Source organism: Hypanus sabinus, chromosome 11 (assembly GCF_030144855.1).
Source record: "Hypanus sabinus isolate sHypSab1 chromosome 11, sHypSab1.hap1, whole genome shotgun sequence".
NCBI lineage: Eukaryota > Metazoa > Chordata > Chondrichthyes > Myliobatiformes > Dasyatidae > Hypanus > Hypanus sabinus.
In genome coordinates this window covers 62,052,273-62,077,371 of record NC_082716.1, presented here as the reverse complement: position 1 = coordinate 62,077,371, position 25,099 = coordinate 62,052,273, and the positions used below count along the sequence as shown (strand labels likewise).

General features: G+C 38.5%; 2 protein-coding genes across 5 annotated transcripts in view; one reads left to right on the top strand and one right to left on the bottom strand.

Moving 5' to 3' along the window:
• The window catches only part of smg7 (SMG7 nonsense mediated mRNA decay factor), a 119,335-nt gene extending 105,089 nt beyond the window's left edge, over window positions 1-14,246 (top strand). For 3 of the 4 annotated variants that reach the window (XM_059984476.1, XM_059984478.1, XM_059984475.1), the window contains 5 exons: window positions 3,763-3,849; window positions 6,405-6,564; window positions 7,084-7,257; window positions 7,618-7,766; window positions 12,351-14,246. In XM_059984476.1, coding sequence (XP_059840459.1) covers window positions 3,763-3,849; window positions 6,405-6,564; window positions 7,084-7,257; window positions 7,618-7,766; window positions 12,351-12,464 — 684 coding nt within the window. In that variant the 3' untranslated portion in view covers window positions 12,465-14,246. The remainder of the gene's footprint in view (window positions 1-3,762; window positions 3,850-6,404; window positions 6,565-7,083; window positions 7,258-7,617; window positions 7,767-12,350) is intronic. The other variant, XM_059984477.1, reaches the window with a different exon arrangement.
• Window positions 14,247-18,312: 4,066 nt separating this feature from the next.
• The window catches only part of ncf2 (neutrophil cytosolic factor 2), a 32,151-nt gene continuing 25,364 nt past the window's right edge, over window positions 18,313-25,099 (bottom strand). The window contains exons 14-15 of the mRNA XM_059984479.1: window positions 23,198-23,282; window positions 18,313-19,365 (exon numbers count right to left, since the gene is read on the bottom strand). Coding sequence (XP_059840462.1) covers window positions 19,295-19,365; window positions 23,198-23,282 — 156 coding nt within the window. The 3' untranslated portion in view covers window positions 18,313-19,294. The remainder of the gene's footprint in view (window positions 19,366-23,197; window positions 23,283-25,099) is intronic.

Genomic DNA, 25,099 nt, shown 5'->3' with positions numbered 1-25,099 from the left:
TGGTAAGTAGCCTCAAGTGTGGCACCTTGTCAAAGGCCTTCTGAAAGTCCAAATATACAACATCCACTGCATTCCCTTTATCTATTCTATTTGTAATCTCAAAAAATTACAACAGGTTCATCAGGCATTTTGCTATTTGAGTATTTCTTTGTGTTTGGAATACATCCATCCTACACCTTTCTCGATTTTCCCAGAAACTCAAGCCATTGCTGCTCTACTGTCATCCCTGCCAGCATCTCCTTCCAAAGTACTTTGACCAGCTCCTCTCATACCAGTAATTTACTTTACTTTATTGAAATACTGCTACATCTGACTTTACTTTCTCCCAATTAAATTTCAAGTTGAACTCAATCTATTGTGATCACTACCTTCTAATGGTTCCTTTATTTAAGCTCCCTGATCACCTCTGGTTCATTACATAACACCCAATCCAGTATAGCTGATCCCCTAGTAGGCTCAATGACAAGCTGCTCTAAAAAGCTATCTCGTAGGGATTCAACAAATTCACTCTTTTGAGATCCATTACCAACCTGATTTTCCAAATCTACCTGCATGTTAAAATCTCCCATGACTATGATAACATTGCCCTTTTGACACAGCTCTTCTATTTCCTGTTGCATTTTGTAGACAACATCCCAGTTTGGAGGTCTGTATATTACTGCCATCACGGTCCTTTTACTCTTGCGCTTTCTTACCTCAACCCACAAGGATTCAACATCTTCTGATCCTATGTCACATCTTTCTAATGATTTGTTGCCATTCTTTACCAGCAGAGCCACTCCACCCCTTCTGCCTACCTTCTAATCCCTCTGATACAACTTGTAATCTTAGACATTCAACATACCCAACTATTTGTAAAAGTACAACACGATTATTCACCTTATTGAGATATAACATTGAGTACTGTATTTGCTACCCTTTTTGATTCTGATGCCGTAATGCACTGATGTTCATGCTGCTGGCTACAATTTTGTCCTATCATCTGCCTGCTCTTCCTAACGGTCTAACTGCATATTAACTTTGCTTTTTAACCATCCATCCTACCCTGAGTCCCTTCACTCCGGTTCCCATCCCATTTTGCAGAGAGAATTTTTCTTGTGTGAGAATCTGGTACTCCGTTTGGCTGTTTAAAAATAAAAGATAGCTGAAATGCACTTTTTTTTTATTTTGGAAGGCTCTGAATTTTTGGAACTCTTTTCCGCAAAGGGTGGTGTCACTAGAGTTGTTGAATATTGTTAAGACATTGGAGTAAATGGATCCATGAGTAGCAAGGGAATGAAAATTTATCAAGTGTTGATAGGAACATGATTAAGTTTGCAATTAGATCTGTCTTGATCTTATTAAATGGCAGAGGAGATAAGTGGTCTACTTTTGCTCCTAATGTGTAGGTTTGTTTTCATGTATATTCAGTGGGCATGATTTTGATCAATTGAACTGTTTGTATTGAAGTTGCCCTGTTTCTCACAGCAGTGTACAATGGTTCAATTGCTTGTGCACAAATCTATTAAGTTTGTAGCGGGTGAATGCTCAGGCTACCATTTTGGCATTTTGTAAACTTTCACTGCTATCTTGCAACTCTTTCCTGAAACTTCAGTTCAAGATTTTAATACCATATTTTTTGTTATTCCTCTGAACGTTGGGTATTTCAAATATATATTTTACATATATTTTGCAATGCTTCCCTCAAGAAAGGGAAAATTGCATTTTTCTCTCCCTGTTAATGCCCTTCCCAGAGTATTTCCAACCAGTTGAAATACTGCTTAAGTGTAGTCATCTGTACTCTTTGTGTGTGGCCATTGTTAAGTTTTTAATCAGAATGGCTACTAAATTTATTTCCAATTTAGCCAATATGAAATGGGTCTTTTTGGGTTGCAAGTGCAAAATCGGGGGACAAGTTACATGAATGTGATGGTATATTGAAGAAGAAGAAGAAGAATAGCCCTTAACTCGGCAGTAGAGTCATCGGGGCACCGTCTTTTGACGGTGTTTCTGCAGCAAGCTATTCTTGTTTTTATGAGGCCGAGTTGCTAGCTGGACGCTCAACCTGACTTGGATTCGAACTCGGGAGCCTTGGCTCCAGAGTCCAGCGTTGATATTATTGCGTCACCAAGCGGGATGATGGTATATTGAATTCTTTTATATATAACTAGTAAACATTGTTCAGATTTGTTACATAAGCATCTTTGTATTTCATGGCTTCCACAACAGTGGACTGACATTGTAAGGTTAAGCATGATATGCTAATCCCCACATTTGAGGAGTGGGATGGGAGGGAAGGGAAGGGAAGGGGTTGCATTCTTAAAAAATGGACACAAAGCAGTTGAATGCCTTTTCAATTCTACACATCCATCCATTTTCATGCCTACCTGCCTATACCTGCCCTTCTCCACTGCCAGGATGAATCCCAACATAAACTTGAAGGAGAACATTTTATATTCTGCCTAATAATATCCAGCTCAATGGTATGAATGCTAAGTTTTCCAATTTCAGGTAATCTTTATCTTCCCTCTCCAACTTGCCTCCTGTTCTCCCATCTTTGTCCCACCCACTGCCCCTCCTGGTCTCAATCATCTACCACTGCCTGTACATTATACCTATTGGATCTCCTCCTTTCCTATATGGTTCCATTTATCCTTTACTTAATGTTTCTCTTTATCACCTTTCATTCTTATCAGCACTGGTAATCTTCATATACCTGCTGGTCGCCCTCCTAGCGGACTCTACCTTTGCCTTCCCTCCGCCCACCTGGCTTCATCTGCCTCTGTTCTGTCTGACTCCACGTATCAACAACTTGCCTCTGTATTCCAACTCTAACTCTCTCCCTTACTAGCTTTATCTGCTCATCATCCTTCACCCCTTCTCAGTCCACCACCATTTACTGGCCCCTGCCTCACTACCCCAGCTCCTCTTTACATTAGCCACCTTCTCTCTCCACTCTTATTCCTCAACCCGAGCCATCAAAGCTACTGTCCCCACTGTCACTCTGACAGGTACCACATTGAGTTGCTCCATCTCTTGTACCTTGTTCTAATGCAAAAGGTACAGCAACTAATTTGTTAATGGTAAAATTCACACACTATAGATGTGTGTGATATAACTATATTGTGTAATAGTTACCAGATAATTTGTTTTACTGATATTGGCTGAGGAATGAAGATTGCCCAAGGCACCAGGACTAATTCTCCTTAGATTGATTGAGTCACAGCACAGAAACAGAACCACAGTGCCCTTGCTCACCATCAAGTATCCCACTTGGTAATTCAAGTGCTTGTTCACATGCTAAGTGTTGTGAGAGTGCATGCCCCTACCACCTTCTCAAGTTGTTCATTTCAAATTGCAACTACCCTCTGAGTTAAAAATAACTATTCCTCGGATCCTCATTAAACCACTCAGTCTTTGCCTTAAACCTGTGTTGTCTAATCTGAGATACCTTTAAAGTGATGCTATGTGATCTTTCAAAACCATCCAAGAGAGCAGATGGTGCCTCAGATTAACAACTCAATTGGAAATAGGATCTTAAGTGGTATAGTACTCCCTCAATCCTGGATTTCAACTTTAATTTTGATCATGACTTCAGAGTAGAATTTGAACTCACAACCATGAGATTCCTATCAAATGTGCCACAGCTAGCACCCATTAAATGAATAATTCTATTTGATAAGAAATAAGAAATAGGAGCAGGAGTAAGATGTGCAGTAACATCTTATTTTATTTAAAAAAGTTTTATAGTACTTCAGTGACATTTTCCTTCTATCAATGTAGATGCCAAATCGATCTCGACTGGAGAGGCCTTCTGAGCTGATCACCTCTTCATCCTTATTGTCCTTGCCACCTTTTCCACTTAATCAGGTATGTTTAATAAAATTATTTCTGGAAATTAAGTGCTTTTTGGTAGTTGCACTTTTATTGGAACATACAGGACAGCAACTATATTAAGATCAGTATCTTAAGTAATGCAAAAATATACTTAGGCACATTGAATTCTACTTCAATATTTTGTATTGTTTAAGATGTTAATTCCAGATATAGAGTATTAGATAATACTAATCATCAGCTTCTGCTAGAGTAAAAAGCTGACTGCGTGGGCAAATTCCATTCCATTTTTTCTTTTATGTTAGTTTTGTTTCTTTGGTTGCTTCTGTGGAAAGACAATACTAATAACAGCTTGTCTGTGCTGTACCCAGCAGACTCCACTCAACTTCATTGTTCAGTGCCCAACTAGCTTATTCTGTTCTTACTATTGTCATTTGATCTCAGTGTTGACAAAAAAAGAGACACAAGCATAAACAACAAATATTACAGAAATCTTGTCCCATGATAGCCTTCTGGGAAATATTTTAACACTACTTTTTTCCTTAAATTGTTTTGGAAGTGTTTGCATACAGCTACTAGTAATTGAGCTATTTGATTCAAACCTGCTTTCTAGATTTAAGTCAGTAATTGAGATTGTTCCTCAGTGAAGTATTAGGAATTATATTTCAAGAATGCAGTTAGCTTTCAGATGATGTATCAAGCCAATTAATTTGGATTGAAAACATTTTTTTCATATTACTTTCAAGGAAACTGTGAATTGGTAGATCACTGTAAATTGACTCTAGCATGGAGGTGAGAAGGTAGAATCTGGGAAGAATTGATGAGTGGAGAATTTTTTTAAAGTTGGATCAATATCAGATTAGTGTAAATTAATGGTCAGATGTAATGGGCCAAAGGGCATGTTTCTGTGCACTTCCTGTATTTCTGCATTCACCTCTCATCAACACTTATTTTTTAAAAATCTCATTATTACTATCACTTAGTATTTTTGAGACCGTGCTGTCTGCAAATTGGATGCTGAGCTTGCCTACAAGGATTGTCCGTTTAAAAATCAACTCATGATGGGAATACTGAACAGGTTAGGCAGTATCGATGATGAGAGAAATTGCACCAAAGAAGTGCTTTCGAAATTTGAAATGCTTTATAGCCCTAAATATATGACTATGACTAACAACATATTTCAGACGAGAAAATCTACAGATGCTGGAAATCCAAGCAACACGCACAAAAAGCTGAAGGAACTCAGCAGGACAGGAAGCATCTGTGGAAAAGAGTAAATAGTCGATGTTTGGGCTGAGACCCTTCATCAGAACACGATATTTGTTGCTTTAAGCCCTTCAGTATTTGTGTTTCACTGAGTTAATTTGTATCTTAACTGGTGCATTATACTGACTTTATAAAAAGGTTATTGTTAACCCTGTGGCATGTTAACAATCAGTTGACTTGTTTTACTCTTTGACTGTAGTAGAAGTTACTATTTCGCTTGAAACACAAATTGAAAGTGTTGGGGGTAAAATTCAAATTGTAATTACATGCAGTGTGCAATAGACTTGTTGCACGTGTTGGCATGTGCCAACGATTAATCGCAGCAGCCACTTATTTCAGACAAATCTTTAAAAAAGGAAAAACAAATTGAGAAAATAGCTGAGATCTCTTCATTTATTTGGGACACTATGCCATTTAACTGGGACAGGAGACTGTTGCTGAACAGCTTCTAACTACATCAATGTGGCAGTTAGACAGTACACCACGCTTACAGCGAACAGTTTTTAAATAGCGTCTCTTACATGTGCTTGTATTGAAAATACTGTTTTATAGTGTTGTAGTAGTTTTCGTAGTGTTCTAATTTATTTTTGATTTCATTTAAATACATAGTTTGTTACATAGTTGAGCAATAATTTCTCTTTTTTATACTTTTTTATATGTTGCCATGAAACTTTGGGTAATTAGGTCATTCATTTATTTGGGCCAAAATATACTTGTTCCATTGTGTCCCAATTAGCTGGAATCTACTGTACTTTAGAATTAATTCAATGCTTCAGAGATTACAGAGTGAATGGTTACATTTTTTAATGAGCTGCTAGTGAAACAGAGGACAGATTCTGTTGTAAAGTTGGCAAGGGAGCTGCACATGCATCTCAGAGAATTTGCTGGGCTGTGGAGAGAAAGTAAGGAAGCAGGACAAGCTGAATTACTCTTGCACAGAGCAATTACTGACTTCACAGGCTGTAAGGGTTCTTTGCCTACTATAACTATTCTGTTATTCTATATTTTAGAAGCCAGGTTTCCTGACCCCATTGAATGAAATGGCTCAAGGCTGACAGCTCTTTAACTCATTTTCAACTAAATTCTTTTTAGTTCCTGTCAAAAAACTTTTGGCTAAAAGAAAAAAGTGTTTTGCTGCTGTTTAGCTCTAGTCACAGTCCTAATTTGGAATGGTAAAGGTATATTTGCAAGTGCTTTTTATTGTTATGGTTATGCTTTGCTTCAACAAAATATAGATAGATCTTGCAAAAGTTACCAAACATATCGTTAGAGAAACACTTTAGCTTAAATGTAGATCTGTCAGTATGTTATCCTTTACTTTTCAGGAAAACTCTCAGAATAACAGCATTTTCAGTGAGGTTTATGGCAAGAATCTAGCACCAAGTGGCAAGTCAGAGAATGCGCTACCACAAGCATTCCATGAGACCTCCTGTTATTCATTATTTGATGGAAACCCTTGGTCCCCATCTCTTCCTGCCAGCTCAGGTTAGTATTTTTGAATTCCAACTTTAATAAAAGCTGTTTGACCAGAACATTCCATCAGTGGAAGCATTCTTTTGTGGTTCTGGGTAGTTGCACATGAAGTAGAGTTTCCAGTATAAATTTTACTTTTCAGCACATAAATGTGCTTTGGATTATTTCAGCTGTTATGGAAACAATTTTTCAAATGTTTTTATCTACTTTTTTAAGTTACTCAATTCAACAAATAAGTCATAGGAAGTTGGATAGCAGGAATGAATTTTGTTTCTTCTGTGGCATTAGTGGAAAGACTTGGATAATCACCTATCATAATGTAATTAAAGCCACTGATTTGCACTTTATATTGCATAACATCACATTTGAAGCCACCAATATAGATTTCGCAGTGGCTTTTTAGCTGCAGTATTTGGTTCAAGTCATTACCTTGATAGGCTAAACTGAAGAGATGACAGCTATTCTTTTGTTGAACTGATACTGAAATAAAGAACCTCACTTGAAATGTTATTCCTCCTTCACATGGGTTAGACCATTCAACACCAGCAAGCCAGTCTCCTCACTCCTCTAATCCCAGCAGTTTGCCAAGTTCTCCACCAACTCACAACCAAAACTCATTTGCTGGCTTTGGACCTATTGGAACTCCTGACAACAGTGAGAGGAGGCTGACTGATCGGTGGAACATGAAACGTACAGATAAATCAGGTAGAGTACCTAATATCCTCATGTTTTGGTTTCTTTTTCCTGTTTCATAGATTGTTCAGCTTTAAAGAGAAGTACATGTCCAGCATTCATGATTTATTTTTTGTAACAGTTCTTTCTGTCTGAACCATAAGTTGAGAAATGTGAAATCATTCAGGCGATGTGTTCCTTATTTTGACAAACTTTCACAAATTTGAATGTCCTATAGATGAAAACAAAACTTAGCAACATTTATCTGTTCTTGACTGCAGCAATTATGAAAAATGTAATTGTATCTTCTACCACATAAATAGCAAAAATATGTACATCTTTTAAAAACATGGATTAAAATCAATCTGTTTTTCTTTTGGAAAATGAACACAGTAATGAGTGGATTTGGCCTGGACTATCTACCTGCTGCATCTTCCTCTTCAGACATCACTTGGCATCAGGTCAGTACTCCCAGCAACACCTGGGCTGCCCCAAACACCACACTGGATGAGTCATCCACACTGCTCATGGACAGTTTCAAGGTATGATATTCCCACCAATGTCCAGTTTCTAATTTCTTCCCTCCATTTGTTATCCAGATGATGATTAGTGCTGGCATGTGGTTCCAAAGAAGGAAATAACAGTTACTGAAGCAGCTATTCATGAACCTTAATCAGGAATTTCTGACCTCATAATTTAGTGGGAGCCCTTTATGTTCAGAGACTCATTTCCAGAATGGGTCGTTGAACAGCAAGTAGGAGGGAAATTACTTACAGTTGTTCAAATCTTCCTTGATATAAGGATGTTGAAGTTAGTGACAGGAAATCAAACTCCTCTGACATTAAATTAGATTAAAGCTCAAAGGAATATGAAATTAAAACAAAAAAATTAAAGCACTTATAAGTTGCCTGACCAACTGAATAGTTAGGCACTTAGGCCCCTGTGCTTTTTTCATATTTCTAACAGTGTGTGTGTGTACATACAGTTGGCCCTTCTTATCCGTGGGGGATTTGTTCCGGACCCCCCCCCCCTCCCCCCCACGGATACCAAAAAACAAAACGCGGCTGCTCAAGTCAGTGGACTTTAGGTCCCAGTGGAGTTCCAGACCTTATTTAACCTGTCTCAGCGCGGTGGAATTTAGGACGTGGGGGAGCTCGGGACCCGCCACCCGCAGTGTTTCTGTTCCAGAAAACGATCACATTTGAAAATATAGTGGAAGTAAAGTGATCGGAAAGAGGTGGTGTTATCAGTCATTGGAAAAACGTTAGGCTACAGTCGGTCAACGATTGGAACAATTTTAAAGGATAAAGTGAGAATAATGGAGCATGTGAAGGCCCTGCCCCAATGGAAGCTACAATGAAAGCAACGCAGTGGTTTAATTATTGAAATACTAATGTTTCTTAAGTGTTTTATATGCATAGAAAAGTAAAATATTTACTAAGACAAACATTTGACTAACTGATGCTAAATAATACCGAATGTACCTGTTCCGTCGTAGAGAACTTATGTTTTTTTTTATTCCTGATCCGCGGTAACCTATGCACATCCTCCTGTATACTTTAAATCATCTCTAGATTACTTATAATACCCAGTACAGTGTAAATGCTGTGTAAATAGTTGCTATACTGTATTGTTTAGGAAATAATGACAAAAAAAGCCTGTACGTGCTCAAGTAACAAGTGCTGAGAGGGAACTTCCAGGTTTTCCTGATCCACAGTTGGTTGAATCCCCGCATGCAGAACCCATGGATAAGGAGAGCTGACTCTGTGTGCGTGCGTACGTACACAACACCCAACAGTCACACTGCCAATGTCATACCAGTGTTTTTAGGAGACATTCGTATGGACATTTCAGAGTTCTTACCTTTTTCCAGGATAGTCCTAAACTATTGACAGATTTTACCGGTCCTAACAACACTTTATCTAATATAGCCAGATCTAGTGAACAGCAGCTGCAATAAATGCTTGAGACTTAGCCCCTAAACATGGAACAAAGTTATTCTGACAAATGCTATGGCATGGGCAGAAAGAAGATTTTCCTTTGGTCAATATGCTCAAATGTGAAGAAGTTGACAACAATGAAAGTGATTGTGAATGGCAGGCCAAATGATAGATTGTTTCTTGTAAGCTCTACTGTAAAAGTCTTGGGGAACATATAGTCGCAAGGAGAAGTTTGTGAACAGTTTGCAATTATCTGGTTTTCTGCATTAATTACTCATAAAATGTGGTCTGATCTTCATCTAAGTCACAATAATAGACAAACACAAGCTGCTTAAACTAATAGTACACAAACAATTATACATAATTGTTGTCAATACTGAATACACCATTTGAACAGTCACAGTCTTAAGTTCAAAAAAGTATGTGAAGCTCTGGGGTAGTGCCTCCTACAAAAGCTATTTGGAGTCAGCTGGTCTAATCAATGAGATGAGATTGGAGGTGTGGGTTGTAGAGGTACTCTGCCCTATCTTTTAAAAAAAGACACACAGTCAGGTGACGGAACCTGCATTTCTCAAGAAAGATTTGTTTATATGCACTGTGCCTCAATCAAAACAACTTTCAGAGGACCTTAGAAGAAATGTAGAGATGCATGAAGCTAGGAAAGGCAACAAGCATTTCTAAAGACCTGAGTGTTCGTCAGTCCACAGTAAGAGAAATTGTCTCCAAATGAAGAAAATTCAGTACTATTGCTACTCTGCCAACGGGTGGGTGTCCTGAAAAGATCACACTGAACACAATGCGTAATGCTAAAGAACGTGGAAGAAGAATCCAAGCGTAACAGCAGAAGACCTGCAGAAATCTTTAGAACTTGCTAAAGTCTCTGTTGATGTGTCCACTATAAGAAAAACACTGAACAAGAATGGTGTTCATGGAAGGACACCATGGAGGAAACCACTGCTCTCCAAAAAAAAAAACTTTGCTGCACATCACAAGTTTGCAGAAGACCATCTGGATGTTCCACTATACCTCTGGGACAATGTTCTGTGGACAGATGAAACAAAAGTTTAACTTTTTGGCGGGAATACACACTACTATGTTTGGAGAGAAAAGGGCACTGTACACCAACACCAAAACCTCATGCTGAGCATGGTGGAAGGAATATCATGGGTTCAGGCTGCTTTGCTACTTCAGGCCCTAGACAGCTTGTAGTCAATGAGAAACAATGTGTTCAAAATTGTAACATGTTATTTTACAGGAGACTGTCAGGGTAGCATTCCAAAACCTGAAGCTTAATAGAAGTTGGAAGATGCAACAAGACAATGATACAAAACACAAGAATAAATCAACAACAGAATGGAATGGTTTAAAAGGAAAATTCGTACTTTGCAATGGCCAAGTCAGAGTCCGGACCTTAATCCAATTGAAATGCTGTGGCATGACCTGAAGAGGGTTGTTCATGCAAGGTATCCCAGAAACATTGATGAACTGAAATAGTTTTTTTTATGTAGGAATGGTCTAAAATTCCTCCTCGCCATTGTGATCAGCAGCTGCAGGAAACTTGGTGGCAGTGACTGCTGCTATAGGAGTTTCTACCAGTTACTAAATACAAGAGTTCAGATAGGTTTTCCAGCCTGGATTGTGAATGATTAAACAATGTGCTCAATAGAGTCAAGTTTACTGTCATTTAACTACATGCATGTATATAATGTATATGGAAATGAGATGGTTGTTCTTCGAACTAGGATGTAAAGTACATAACAGACCATAACTTAGGAAGGTAAGGATAAATTCTACAGATGAATGACACAGAAGTAATAAATTAAAGTGCATTAATGTTAAATATTGTCAGGTACAGAACAGATTTACCATTGACTCTTCGAGTACAATGTAAAGGCATGAAAAGTACAATTGTTTGTGTTATTAGTTTAGGCAGATTACGTTGATCTATTATTGTGACTTAGATGAAGATTGGATCACACTTTATGAGTAATTAATGCAGAAAACCAGGTAATTGCAACTGCATTTTCTTGCAGCTGTATAAGGACAAATGCAAAAGGCAGTGTGGATTAAGGGAGTTCGTGTGATCATTAAGCAGTGAGCAGAGATTTTATTTTTATCATATGGATTTGACAAACGATTTGATTATGATGTAATTCCCCACTGATATTCATTCATTCATTCATTCATTCATTCATTAATCATAGCACCAGAGCAGGAAACTGCTACAACTTGCTTTTGGATGTCCACAGACTGTGAAATTGTTACACTTTCAAGCCCTAAGTGATTCCTTTTCATAAAAGTAATTGGCAAGAATTCTAAATTGTGTCTATAGCTATAAAAACTAATGTTAATTTTATTTTTTTATTTTTTATTTGAAGTCCTACAGTAAATCATACAGTAAAATATTAGAGAAAGTGGTCAGAAATATGACTTGATATTTTAATATTAGTTTGCAGTCTTGCAAACTAATAGTCATGTCAAGTCACTTTTATTGTCATTTTGACCATAACTACTGGTACAGTACATAGTAAAAATGAGACGTTTTTCAGGACCATGGTGTTACATGACACAGTACAAAAACAAGACAACTACATAAAAAAACAACACAGAGAAAGCTACACCAGATTACAGACCTACACAGGACTGCATAAAGTGCACAAAAACAGGCATTACAATAAATAGTAAACAGGACAATAGGGCAAGGTGTCATTCCAGGCTCTGAGTATTGAGTCTGATAGCTAACACCCCATTATTTAATTGTATTGTATATGCACAATTAAGAACATTCCTGTACACAGTGGTTATTTTGGAGCCAATTTTATCATTGAAAAGTGTGAAACTGCCCTTTGAATGCTTTCAGACGTGTGTTTCCATTCAATCCTTTACTCATTCTGAATGGTAAAGTCATGTTTCTTGTTTTGCCATTTTAAATAAGTCATACTTTTGAATAATTCATTATGATGCTGTCTTGATGAATCATACTTGACTCTCTACCTTTTCAATCTTGAGCTATAACATTAGTAGAAAAGCATAGACATAGCTTGAGTGTTGTCTTGAAGGATAATTGCTATTTCAGGGGATAGGATTTGGCTAGAGGTGTCCATGTGTACACTACTATTCGTTGAAGACTGTTGAATTACCATAACGTGGATTTTTTTTTGTTTCTTTCCCTGCCCCACTCTTCAGTCAATCTGGTCTAGTTCAATGATGCATCCTGGACCTTCTGCACTGGAGCAGTTGCTAATGCAGCAGAAACAGAAGCAACAGCGAGGACTCGGCACACTAAACCCACCACACTGAGAGGCACAATGGCATGACCGGTGAATCCAGGTTACACAACTCAAGGCATGTTGGGTTTGCATTACAACCCACGGTCCCCTGCAGGTGGCAGCCCTCTCTTCTCTGTGTTTTCTTGCTGTAGAGAGGGCGTAAGCACTCCACCAGTGCTGCGTGTGCACAAAGCTGCTACTGAGGAAAAAACAAAAAAAAGAACATTACATGCTTCCTGTCACTTCCAGAGGAAGATCCATCACCCACCTCACTCAGTTATCTCCTAACCACTCGATCCTACTGAACGATGTCCTATGTTCTTCTCTATTTTATACATCTCTAATATGGTTGAGCAATGGAAGGAGATGAAATGGGAAAGAAATCCCAAGTGGGCAGAGGTAGTGTTAAATAAAAGGAGAATCAGCTAATGAATCAGCTAGTGAGGATGTGGTTAAGTTTTGTAAATCCTCTATCATCTTGGTTTTTGAGAGTGATCATTTTCTGCTCTGTTAAGGAACAGGTGTTCTTGTAATCTCTAAATGTAGTGACACTGGCCCATTTGTCAGCTTTCCTCAAACCTATTACATAAGGATGTGGAGGCATTCTGTTAGTAAATTTATATGAAGGCAACTTTTCAGACAGGCAAGGGTTTTGTGTGTTTGAAAGCAGCTTCACATCTCTGCACCTTTAGCTAATAGATTTTTTAAAAAGGAAAAACTAGTTGTTAATGTCAATAGCTGCAGTAGTAATTACAATATTAAATACTTGTGATACTGTTCTGTAGCAATCCTAGCTAAAATGTTGATAAGACGTGCAGCAGAGAGCTCTGCTTAAAAGAAGAAAAAAGCAGTAATTGCTAAGGATTTTAAATTAGTGGTTTTTGATCATAACAGTAGCTATAAATTTTACTATAGCATACCAACCTTGAAAGGGGTTAATTTATCTATTTAGTTCTAGTTCAGGCTTCTTTTAATTATTAGATAAAAACAGCTTTTGTCAGCTTCTGTCTGATGGTAATTTTTATTCCTGATTTGGCAGTGTCTTTCAAAGTAGAAAAAGGGTCCAGCAATGCTGCTGGTTCAGCAAAACGGGGCACAAAGCAGGTATGTGAGTGAGTAAGTGGGCCACTTGTACTTGTGGGTGTCTGTTACTGCATGTGGCCACCTGCTACTCCAATTTAAAAGAAAAAAATATATGAAAAGCATGGGTCATACACTGTGGTCATCTTATCAGTAAGCTTCAGGCTCTTGAATGTAACAAACATATGTCCTTTATGAGCTTTGTGGAAAGATCTGAATGTACTGTTTGCAGACTCACACAAAACTGTCTGTTAAATCATTCTTCAGTAATGAAAAAGTACTTACAGTAAAAACTATTTCAGTTGAACTTCTGGTGGCAAAAGCTGATGTAATTACAGGAAATCACTGTTTTCTGTTCTTATTTTGCAGTTGAAGAGTTACATTGTCTGAGTTACTGAGAGTTGTTCAAAATCTAAAATCTCATGCTTGTGGGGGAGAAGTACAGAGCTCAGGTGGGGGTATGACTGTTCCGGTCAGCTTGCTAAGAAGTGCAACACTAGAAAGGAGAGGTGTTGAAAAAGTCTTGTGTTTTTTTAGAAATGATATTTAATGACTTCACAGTATGAAGACTTAAAAGCAACTAAGACAACTTCCACTCCCTGTTTTTCTTTTTAAAAAAAAAGAATCTGGCAGCCAGTTAGAGGTATAGCTCCACGGTCAACCCACTGAAACATTCCACCATTCTGCTCTGGTCACATAAATCAAAGCAATTCTGCTATTGAATCACCTTGCTCTCAGGTGTACTCACTGAGCTGACAAATCCCAGAAGGTTAGCAGAAGTACCAGGGCATGAATTCACAACCTGCATGCATGTACGTATGCTGTTCAGAATAATTAAATTTCTGGGGAACAGGAGCACTGCAAGAAAGGTTATAGGGCCCTTGGGGACAAAAACATTTCTGTTCTGAGCTTTTGTGTTCATGTCTTTTTTGTGTAAGAACTTGTGCAGCAATTGCTGGAATCAGCTTTGCCTTCAATAAATGAAACAATGTTCTGAATAAAAGTTTATGTTTAATCACTTGTTCTTCACACGATGTTTTCCTTTTAAGGGTGATCCTTGAAGGAAAAACCTACAAACATGGGTGTGGTGCTAAACTTACATTAAACATTGTTAAAGATGCAAGATAAATTGTGTTGTGTGCTGTTTAACTTTTCATAAATTCTAACTTTTAAATCTTTTAAGTCATGCCGGTTAGAAATACAGTAGTTCTGGTTAAATGGGACACATCGGGACCAGTACACGTTGGGCTAATTAAGCGCCTGCCCCGTTGCCCAAAGTTTAATGTGAATAGTTAAAAAGATATAAAAAGGGCAAGCTACCATTTAACTGGAAAAACGGAACAAATTAGAACACCATCAACTCTATAAAACTATTATTTCCTAATTGTAATTGAGGGAGGAATTAATCCATTGTACGCTACAGTGTTCTTTTGATTGACTGTAAATGAAAAAAATCAGCACAGGCACCTAGTGTAGATAGTGGACTGCCTTCATACAATCTTCTTGACAATTACATGCACCAAATCTTCATTTTCATTTTAACATTCAAAATGATTGTCAATACCTTCAAATTCTTCCATATTTCCTATCTTGTTGAAGAAGTGGAATGGTTTCATTTTCACTCCTGGATATTTCTGGCATCTTCAAGTCTCAAAGAATCAGTGAGGAAAACAGTTCCAAATTGTCTTACTGCTTGTTTCTTGACAGCTGTCTGTGACAAAATCACTGCTTCTTGAACACAAACACACGTAACTGATGTTATTTAAAAATAGCATCAGTTTGCTCTAAGGTGTAGTGTCGAATGGTCACACAAGTACACAACTGACGCTGGTTAGAACCTGTTTGGCAACAGTCCCCAATTAAGCGTCTTAGAATCCCAAATAAATGAAGGGAATACCAGCTGTTTAGTTGATTGGTTAATTGGGCCATAGGTTAATCAGAATAGCCACTTATTTGGGACAACACAAAGAACAAAAACCAGAGTCCACTGTATCTGTAAAAATTCCTGGCCATTATGTGGTGATCTCTACTCCAAATGAAAGAGTAGGATTGGGCTTGGTTTAAATGCCCTATTATTAAATAAAATTAGACAATGTTCTGCATTAGAATATAAAAAGAACCACCTGGTTGAAATAATACAGCTTCCCATGGAATTGTATTTAGGAATGTTGTGTACTCATCCCTGGAGTGGCAGGTTGAGTATTCCAAATTCCCTTCCACAGACTAGAGTACCAGAAACTGAAAATGCACACCTTTGCAGTGCTGTTCAAAATGCCATGTTTTTGGGAGGTGTTTTATTTCAGAGGAAGTTTTGTCTGCCTTTTCAGGTGATCTTGAAAGAACTTGTTGCGCTGGACTGATGAATGGCAGAAAAATTTTCCCTGATGTCTGACCAATATTGTCCCTTGATAAACATGAGTAAAAGTAAATAGTTCTTATTATAATCATATTGCTATTCATGGAGCTTTTACACATAGCTTTCATACACTGTACGAGACTGGCAGATGTTGCGGTCAGGAAAGATGCTATATTACTGTAAGCTTCTCTTTTAACGGAGCAACTTTTATACTGAAAGTCCATTTTGAAAAATGTCATGAGGTTTGCAGTCTTTGAATAAATATGTTTAAAACTTGGACTGCAGATGTTAAACTTATACTTTTAGTGATTATTGCTTTGCTTAGCTGGACTTGAGAGTGCAGTTATGATATGGAAAGCTGTATGAAAAAATTTTAAGTGCAGGGAACTGGAGCTGCAACTGAGTGACCTTGGGCTCTTGTCTGAGAATGAGGAGGTAATAGGAACTACAGGGAGATAGTCACTCCTAAGTTGCAGAAGGTAGGTAACTGGGTGACTGTCAGGAGAGGGAAAGGGAATAGTCAGCCAGTGCAGAATGCTGCTATGGTCATTCCCCTCAATAATCAGCACTCCACTTTTGATACGGGGATGTTGAGCGACTTACTGGGGCACTCGAACTGAATTTGTCTCTGGCTCAGAAGGGAAAGGGGGAGAAGAGAGGGCAGTAGTGATGGGGATTTTGTAGTTAGAGAAGCAGACAGCAGAGTTTGTGGACATGAAAGAGACATGTTGTCTCTCAGATGCCAGGGTCAAAATGTTAAGGAGAGCAAAGGCAATTAATTCACTGAGTTTATTAAGTTTATCATTCTTAACATATATTAGAATTGGAAGCAGGTGTAGGCCCTGAAACTTCCTTTATGATTCCTGGCTTGGACAGTTTTTTGGGATGGAGGATGATCTGCTCCCACTCCAGTTAGGGAGGATAAGGTGGCTCAGGGGAGAACTCTGATTTTTTGTCGTCTTAAACATCTTTTTTTTCCACTCATAAGGCAATGCAGGACATTAAGAACTTCCAAGTATTGCAATCTACCCCATCAGCGAGTTGCTTGTTGGCGGAGGAGCTGAACTCAGTGCAAACCCTGTGGCTGCCTGCTACAGAAAGGTGCCTGAATGTGCAGACTAACTGAGAGTGGTTGTCTTGGGCATTTTTGTACACTGCTAGTGTAAATACTGCAAGTCCAGTTCACTGGTTTATTGGTGAGACTGACGGCAGGGGATTTGCATGGACCCATTTGTAGCAAGCCTTGTGCCTATTGCAGCAGTCCTGGAGGGGAGACGCCGTAAGAGGTGTAATGTAGCATGCACGCCGCATTGGGGGCTGGCCCCTCCCGGCAGTGCTCGTGTTCACTCCGACAACACCCATGCACCATTGATTTACAGGACATTTCACTTAGGAAATTGTTTTTTTTTGTGACTGTTTACTGCTACCTTATATGTGCTGAATGTACCTAATGCTGTGTATGATGTTGGTATTGTGTTTTGCATCTTGGCCCCAGAGGAATGCTGTTTGGCTGAATGATAATTAATTGAATTTGAACTCAATACTCCCACAGATGGAGTAGAAGGTGCCTGAGGAGACTGGTGAAATCATTTGTTTGTGAAGTGGTGTGCTGCTTTTACTATTTTAAGCAATGCTTTGTGCTCCTGATATTTGGACTTAGTTCCTAATAACATCCCAATTGCTGTTCTCCCACTTTAAACAATCATGGACCAGGTTTTCTAGGAGTCGTTGGTGATACTCCATTATTATAGAGGTAGTTTTGAGGACATATTTTCCTCTGTCTGCCTAGTAATCTCTTTCCATGAATAGAGCTCTGAGTAACAGGCTGTTTTAGCGGCCTGGTATTAGTGGTACAGATGTCATGCCATAATGGAGTTGGATAACCTAATCTTAAGTATTCAAGCTACAGATTATATATTCAATTTTAGCACTCTGCTGGGGGTATTGCTCTGGGAAACTTGAAAGATGTTGATCACTTACTCTTCCAAGGAAGTTGAGGATTTTACAGAAATGGCAGTAGGTGTACATATCTGAAGCCTGGTGTCGGCCATTTAATAAGGACATTGTGGGGTGTTTGTACAATCAGTTGCACATTCCTGCCTATTTATAGTAACCTATCACCTTGTTTACTATCTGGTGAAAATTTCAATGTAACTGTATGAAGGAGGTTTAGCCTCCTTTCCCTTCCTCCACCTTTTTTTATTCTGCCATCTTCCCCTTCCTTCTCAAGTCTTGAAGAATCACCTCAGCCCGAAACGTCGATTGTTTATTCATTTCCATAGATGTGGCCTGACTTGCTGAGTTCCTCCAGCATTTTGTGTGTGTTACAAGGACATTGCCTGGCATGGAGTTTTATCAGATTTGAAATGAGGTTGGATTTGTTTTTTTCCAAGCAGATGAAGCTGAGTGAGGACCTGGTCGAGGGGTACAAAATTATGAAGGACACAGACTGGGTAAACGTATTTCAGTAGTATCTAAAATGAGGCTTTATTGTAACGGGTAGGATACTGAACATACAGTACAGCACAGAAAAAGGCCCTTTGGCACACCACACCTGTGCTGAAAATGATGCCAAATTAAATCAAATTGTCACTTCCTTACTATGCCATATATCGCTTTTACCACCATACTTGTACAGGCACTTTAAGAGAGAAAAGCCAAAACAGGTCCAACTTTTTCACCAGAAGGTCATTGGAATACAGAACACATTGGCTGAGTTGGTCACAGTGGCAAGTATTGGTACATTTTAGCTGTATTCAGATGAATTCTTGAATTACCAGGGTATAGAGGCTGTGGATCAAATGTTGATAAATAGGAGTAGACGGGTATTGTTAGTCATAGAGCCTATGTCTGTGATGATTCTGATGATATCAATGTAGAGACAATCTGCAACAGGGCTCTCAAAGAACTTGAGAGGTACTGTTGCAAAATTGTCCATACTTACTGGGGTGCGAGTGAACTAAAGTTGATGTCCTTTTCCATCAGCACTGAGGTTCTAATTACACTCAGCCATCTCCAAGTGTTGGGCCGCATCATTCACATGTGCAAAACAAGAAATGGCTGAAAAATGAAGGGGTTTGGGATAACGCTGACAAGTTGTGTGTTCAGAAGCACGTGAAAGGCCAATGAAAATGGCAGAGTTGTACCCGACTATCCAAAATAGCTCCAATAATCTCACCTTTGGCAGGGTCCTTGGTTCAGATCAGGCACTTTGTTGCCTCCAGAACTGGAGGAAAAGTGTATCATTTTCAATCCTGAGGGATTGCTAAAAGATCAGCGTAATTTAGAGAAACTACCGATACTTAGCACTCACAAAAGGAGAAACTTATTTCCATTTTTTTGAGCAAGGAAGTGCAAATTCAAGGAGCTTAAAATCAATTGCTTGCATGCTAGATTCATGGATTCTCAAGTGTAGCCAAGCTTAATTATTTGATGAAGGTTACTGGGAAAATTCCAGTGTTTCCTTTACATTGTCCTTCCAACCAGTTGTTGTTCACTGTGAAGACAAAAACAAAGCAGTTCAAGTATGTTTAAAACTGAATGGAGATAAGGCATTTCTATAAATTTAGATTTCTACGCTTGATGTGAAAGTAAATTTGTGACTATGGATGTAGAATTGTTTTCATAATTTAAAAGATTACTGCTAAATATTAACAGGAAAAGAGATATTTACAATTGTTCCTTTTTAAAAGGTGAAACCTTGAATGTCAATTTAAAATTCTGTTAATTTGAGAAGGTCCATGACAAACATTTAACAAAAAAAAATCACTGAAAGGAAAAGCGTTGATTAGGTAGAAGCACGTTGAATTCCGGAGAGGCGATAAATATAATTTGTAGATTCTCAAAGATAATAGAGAGATCTGGAAAGTATTTGTACTGGAATTACTGAAGAGAGTAACTCAGAAATAATTGACGGTGTATAGTGAATCATTATGGCAAATAAGCAAAATATTACTGATGTTCTCGGTTTGAAGTAAGTTTTAAGATGCGCAGCAGAGAGCATCTGTGGAAGAAGAAAGAGTGACCTTCATGGATACAACTTACCTGCTAAACACTTGCAGCATTTCTTGTTATAGGAAATTTTAGTTAAGCTAAAATGATGCAAAATGCCAGGGAGTAATCTTCAGGAAGATTACTGTTGTTGTGAACAACAGAAGCTGATTAGAAATTTGGAAGAGGAAGATTTACTTATCCTGCCATTGTAGGATAGTAGTGGCTTAATGATTAATGTCCAATCCTGGAAAAAAAAGTTACTAAAGAGGATATGGTGGTTGTGCAAAATGAAATTCATTCTCTGCTAGTAGAATTGCTGTTTTATGAAATTATATCATAAAGGTCTCAGGAATGAAAGATTTGTTAGATTTTTTAATGTGTGCTAGAAGCACCATCTTCATTGATAAAGATGTTATTTCATTTTTTAAAAGCTACTGCAATTTTATGGTTAATACGTGTTAATTGGAGTACAGTGCTTTATTTAGGATATTCAATATATTTAGATTTAGGATTTATTTAGGATATTTTTGAAAGCAAATTACTCATATTCTCCACAATGATTTTTTAACTGAGCAACAAATAGAAAAAAAGACAAATTTGAACTGTTTTTTTGTAGGAGTTGGAATTTACAGGAACATTATGGGAGGATGGAGAAACCTAAACAGACTGTGGTGTTAGTGTTGAAGAACAAAAAGCAATCTCAAGGGTTATGAAAAGCAACTACAAACGGTAACATTCATTACATCCAGTAAGAATTGATGGGAAAGAATGTAAGATGCAGGCAAGGAACAGCTGAGGCACGTACTCAGTACCACTTGCTCACTAAAGCTCGCCCAACACCTGGTGTTGATTTTGTGATTCAATCCACAGAGCCCCTGACAATGAGATTTGTTTAACTTTTAACTGTTCATTGTTTAAAGAATGCCAGTCGTGGACTGAATCCTCAAGCATGCTGAAGTCTGTGCAAAAGTCTTAGGCACATGTATGTAACCAGGATTTCTAAGATTTTTGCACAGTACTGTATTTATCAATGTAGAGTGGAGAGCGAGTTTGTAAATTTGGCGGGAGTAAAGGATGTTGGGAGTGGTGAGGGTGGAGCACGGTGAGACAGTGCTGGGGGGGTGTGGGACAGGTGGCAGAGAAGGAGTGCTGGGGGGGGGGGCACGGGTGCATACACACCCAGCCCTGAAAAACCAGGCAAGCTTTGCTTCCAAGCAACTGGTTTATTTATCATTACAGAATGTCTCTCTGGTGCTTCCTGCTCCCTTCTCTTTCCTTCCCCTTTTCCCAACCATGATCCCCCTCTCCCTGCCTCCTACCCACAAATCTACAATAGAGACCCAGATCAGAATTAGGTTTATCATCACTTACATATGTCATGGAATTTGTTTTTTGCGGCAGAATAGTGTAATGCATCAAATTACAGTACTTTACAAAAGTACTAGGCTCCCTAGCTATATGTACTGTATGAGCCTAACACGTCTACACAGTACTGTACCTGGCACAGATGCAGGCTATGGCAGGCCTCTGCACCAAGTTCCTTAGTAGCACTGTGAGCAGGGTATCCATTTCAGTATGACATTTATGGCCATATATCTCCGCTTCATAGTAAAGTGTTCAGATACTAAGGTATTAAGATTAAAACACTGCACAGGTCTTGATAATGTGTTATAATTAAGGGTTCAATGAAAAGTCACTAATTTAAACATAATCCTCTCCCTTTTCACAGTTTTTTCAATACACTGTCTCAATTTTTCGGGTTTTCAGAATTGGCAAGTGATTTTACCTTTGTAAGGTTTAATATGTTTCATGTAGCTCAATGGTTTTTCATCTCAATTACTTTGGAAATGTTTTCTTTGATAGCCTTTTCAACTTCAGCTGACCAATTTCAGAACATATGCCGGGTTGTTAAATCTGATTCTGATTCTGTTCCCACAGACAGACCACTGTTAACCTAGTCTGTCGAAGGTCTCGTTGTCAAAGTAGTATATGATTTATTGAAGTGGATTCCCTTACCTTTTATTTACATTTTAATCTGTTAAATAAACAAACAGCATTTTTAATCATCTTTTGGATTACACTGATCTATTTGATGTCCTTAAGTGGAGGTATGAAGTGGTGGTTGAAGGCTCTCAGAATGGAGGGTAGTGATTAGCTGTGTGTTGTAGGGGTCTTATTTGTTATTTATATAGATAATTTGGCAAATGTACAAGGTTTGATTAGTAAATACATGGATGACCCAAGATTTGGAGGTGTTGATTGTGAAGAAGGTTATTGCGGTTCAAGGGGATCTTGTGAAGGTGCAGTTCTGGAAAGTTAAATTTCTGTAGGATTATAAATGGTAGGACACTAAAAGATTTAATGGAGCAGAAGGACCTTGTTGAAAGTGGGGTGACGGTGATGAAAAAAAGAATTTAGTATGGTCTCATCATTCACGGCATTGAGTTGGGACATTGTTAGATTTGCATAAATAGTTGGTGAGGCCATATTTGGAGTTCTGTGTGTAGTTTAGGTCATTTGTCAGAGGAAGGATGTGGTTAAACTGGGAAAAGTGCAGAAAAGATTTATGAAGATGTTCTCAGAACTAGAGGGCCAGTGTTACAGGGGCAGGTTGGCCAAGCTAGGTCTTTATTCCTTGGAACAGAGGAGAAAGAGGAGACACCTTAGAGAAAGGCAAAGATGAGGAATTTGTTAATGGTCTTCTACCCAGGGTAGAGGAGCCCAAAACTAGGGGCATAGGATTAGGGTGAGAAGGGCAACTTGCAGAGGGTAGTGAGTATGTGGAATGAGTTGCCAGAGATGACTGATACAACAGTATGATTTAATGAGTACTTGGAGGGTATGGGCCAAACACAGGCATCTGGCCGGTCATCATGGACTGGTTGGGCCGAAGGGCCTGGATCCATGCTGTAGTGTTCTATGATTCTGATTTTAAAATTCATCTAATTTCACAGAATGGAATGAAAGTGTTAACAATAAAAGTTCCTGTGTAAGGGCATTTCATCTTTTACCCATCTAAGTAACTATCTTCAACCCTTAATGTTCTGTCCCCTGATGTCATATGCTCAGTTCCTATTTATGGAATGGCTGACTTTGCCAATCAACATTTTAATCTTACATAGGCAGAATTTTATTTTGGCTTTTGTGAAGTTAAATGGCCAATGTGACTGCACGCATAACATTTCAGATGTATGTACTTTAAATATCACATGCTGGGCTGATAATACAGTATATATTTACAAATCACTAACAAAACAATTGATCCAAGATTAAGAGGCAACGCCAACAAAATTAACAATCTTAAGTGATTGGCAGTGACGTTATATAATTCTCACCTTGTGCTAAGACTTGGATGACATCCCCTTCTTGAAAATTCAGATCAACAGGAGATGAGACCTTATAGTCATACAATGCTACCACCTATCATGGAGAAACAAATTAATATCAAAATCTTGCAATAAAATGTTGAATTGTTCATGTCCCTGAGCCTACACCACCATTCAACAATGACATTGCTGAATTTCTATATCAAGTCACTTTTCCCTTGAATAACCTTAAAAAAAATCTACTACTTTGTGTTGAACCCAAAGTATATTCACGACTCCTAGCAAACCCATGGACGAATTCCCAAATCCTTTCATCCCCTATCCTGAGAATATCTGAGATTCTCACTTCATCGGTCAAAAGGAAAAGAGCTTTTCTGTACGGTATTTCTTTCATAACCTAACGTACTTTTTTCAAGCTCACGGAAGATAAGGTTGTTCTTCTTAACTCATCCTCATCAGATTTATTCCCAGGATGACATCAAATGAAAATAGGCTACACAATTCCAAGGTAATCCAATGGGTAACCAATCAACCATGGATATTGTGTCCTAGTTATCTATGATATGCAAATCAAGGCAGTACAATATGGTGAGCAAGCTGATGAATCCAAAGGACCAACAGAGACTGATAGTTTGGCACCAGCAGTGTCGCAGAAGCTGCCAGTTAGCGTTGAACACAATGTAAGACTGCCTTAGATATTCCAGCTCTGGATTTCTCCTCAGGATTCCTCATGAGTGGGTACAGCCACAAGGCAGTGGAGGTTTGAGATCAGAGTTTCCTTCTCCCATATGAGCTGCCACTCATGGCTGTCGAGCCCCATCTGCTTAAACTGACTGGTCATAAGATGCCGGTAACCCACCTTTGCCCCTTCTCCTGTCAGAAACGGTTCCACCGGGCTTAGTAGCTAAGCCACACATGAAGGCCAGGAGCTGGACTTGGTTGTCAGAGGCTATTTGAGACGTATACCACTGGGGACATTTAATAGGTAGTGGGAGCTTCTCCCCGCTACCTCTCCCGGCTATGACAACTTTAAGGGACCAATGGGTAACCAGCACTCTCATATCACGGTCACACTAAAGCTCCATAGAATAACAAAGTGATTTCTTAATTGTGTACTCTAATTTACATTCTAACTCTTCATGGAGTTCAGTGGTAATTCACCAATTTACAGTTTCGCATAATTTACCCAGGAAACTGCACCAGGTTTACTCACTTGAATAAGAAATGATGACTGGGAGGGAGATCAGCTTATTTTACCAATAAAATGTCCTTTACCCATGGTCAAACTTGTTGGTAATTACTCAGTCCAGCCAATCTTTTTTTTTTTAAAAAGCATCAATATTAACTACCACTAATATTAACTCCAGCAAAAAATTTTAAAAAAGAAACTTGTTACATGGGCTCAGAGTATTTCCTTCCTTCTTATATCCAAACTGGTGAATTACTTTCATTTAGGATGCTGGACCCTTTAACATTGCCTCCCTCTCCCCATGCCCCCCACCCCCAAGTGTGTGAGCCTGCTCTCGCTCTCTCCCTCCCCTCCTCCATGTTTATCATTCCAGTACTTCACACTTTTTCTTAATTTCATTCTCTTATTTCTGTTTTGTAAAGCCAATTAAAAAGTACTTCTTGAAAGTGTACACAACTACTATTCTGATCTCCAACTGGATCCACTCTTTCCCTTCACATTTTTATAGAAACCGTAACATTTTCCTTGATTTTACTTGCCACTTTATTTTCATACATCCTCTTAACATTAATTTCTCTTCTGATCTCACCCCTTTCCTTTCAGGCTTTTTGCTAGGTTGAGTTTTCATTATCTGTTGATAACCTACCACAATTTGTTTTAATCTTTGTTCTCCACTATCCAGCCATTGTTAAAATTGGAAACTTCTACATTTCTCTTAGTGA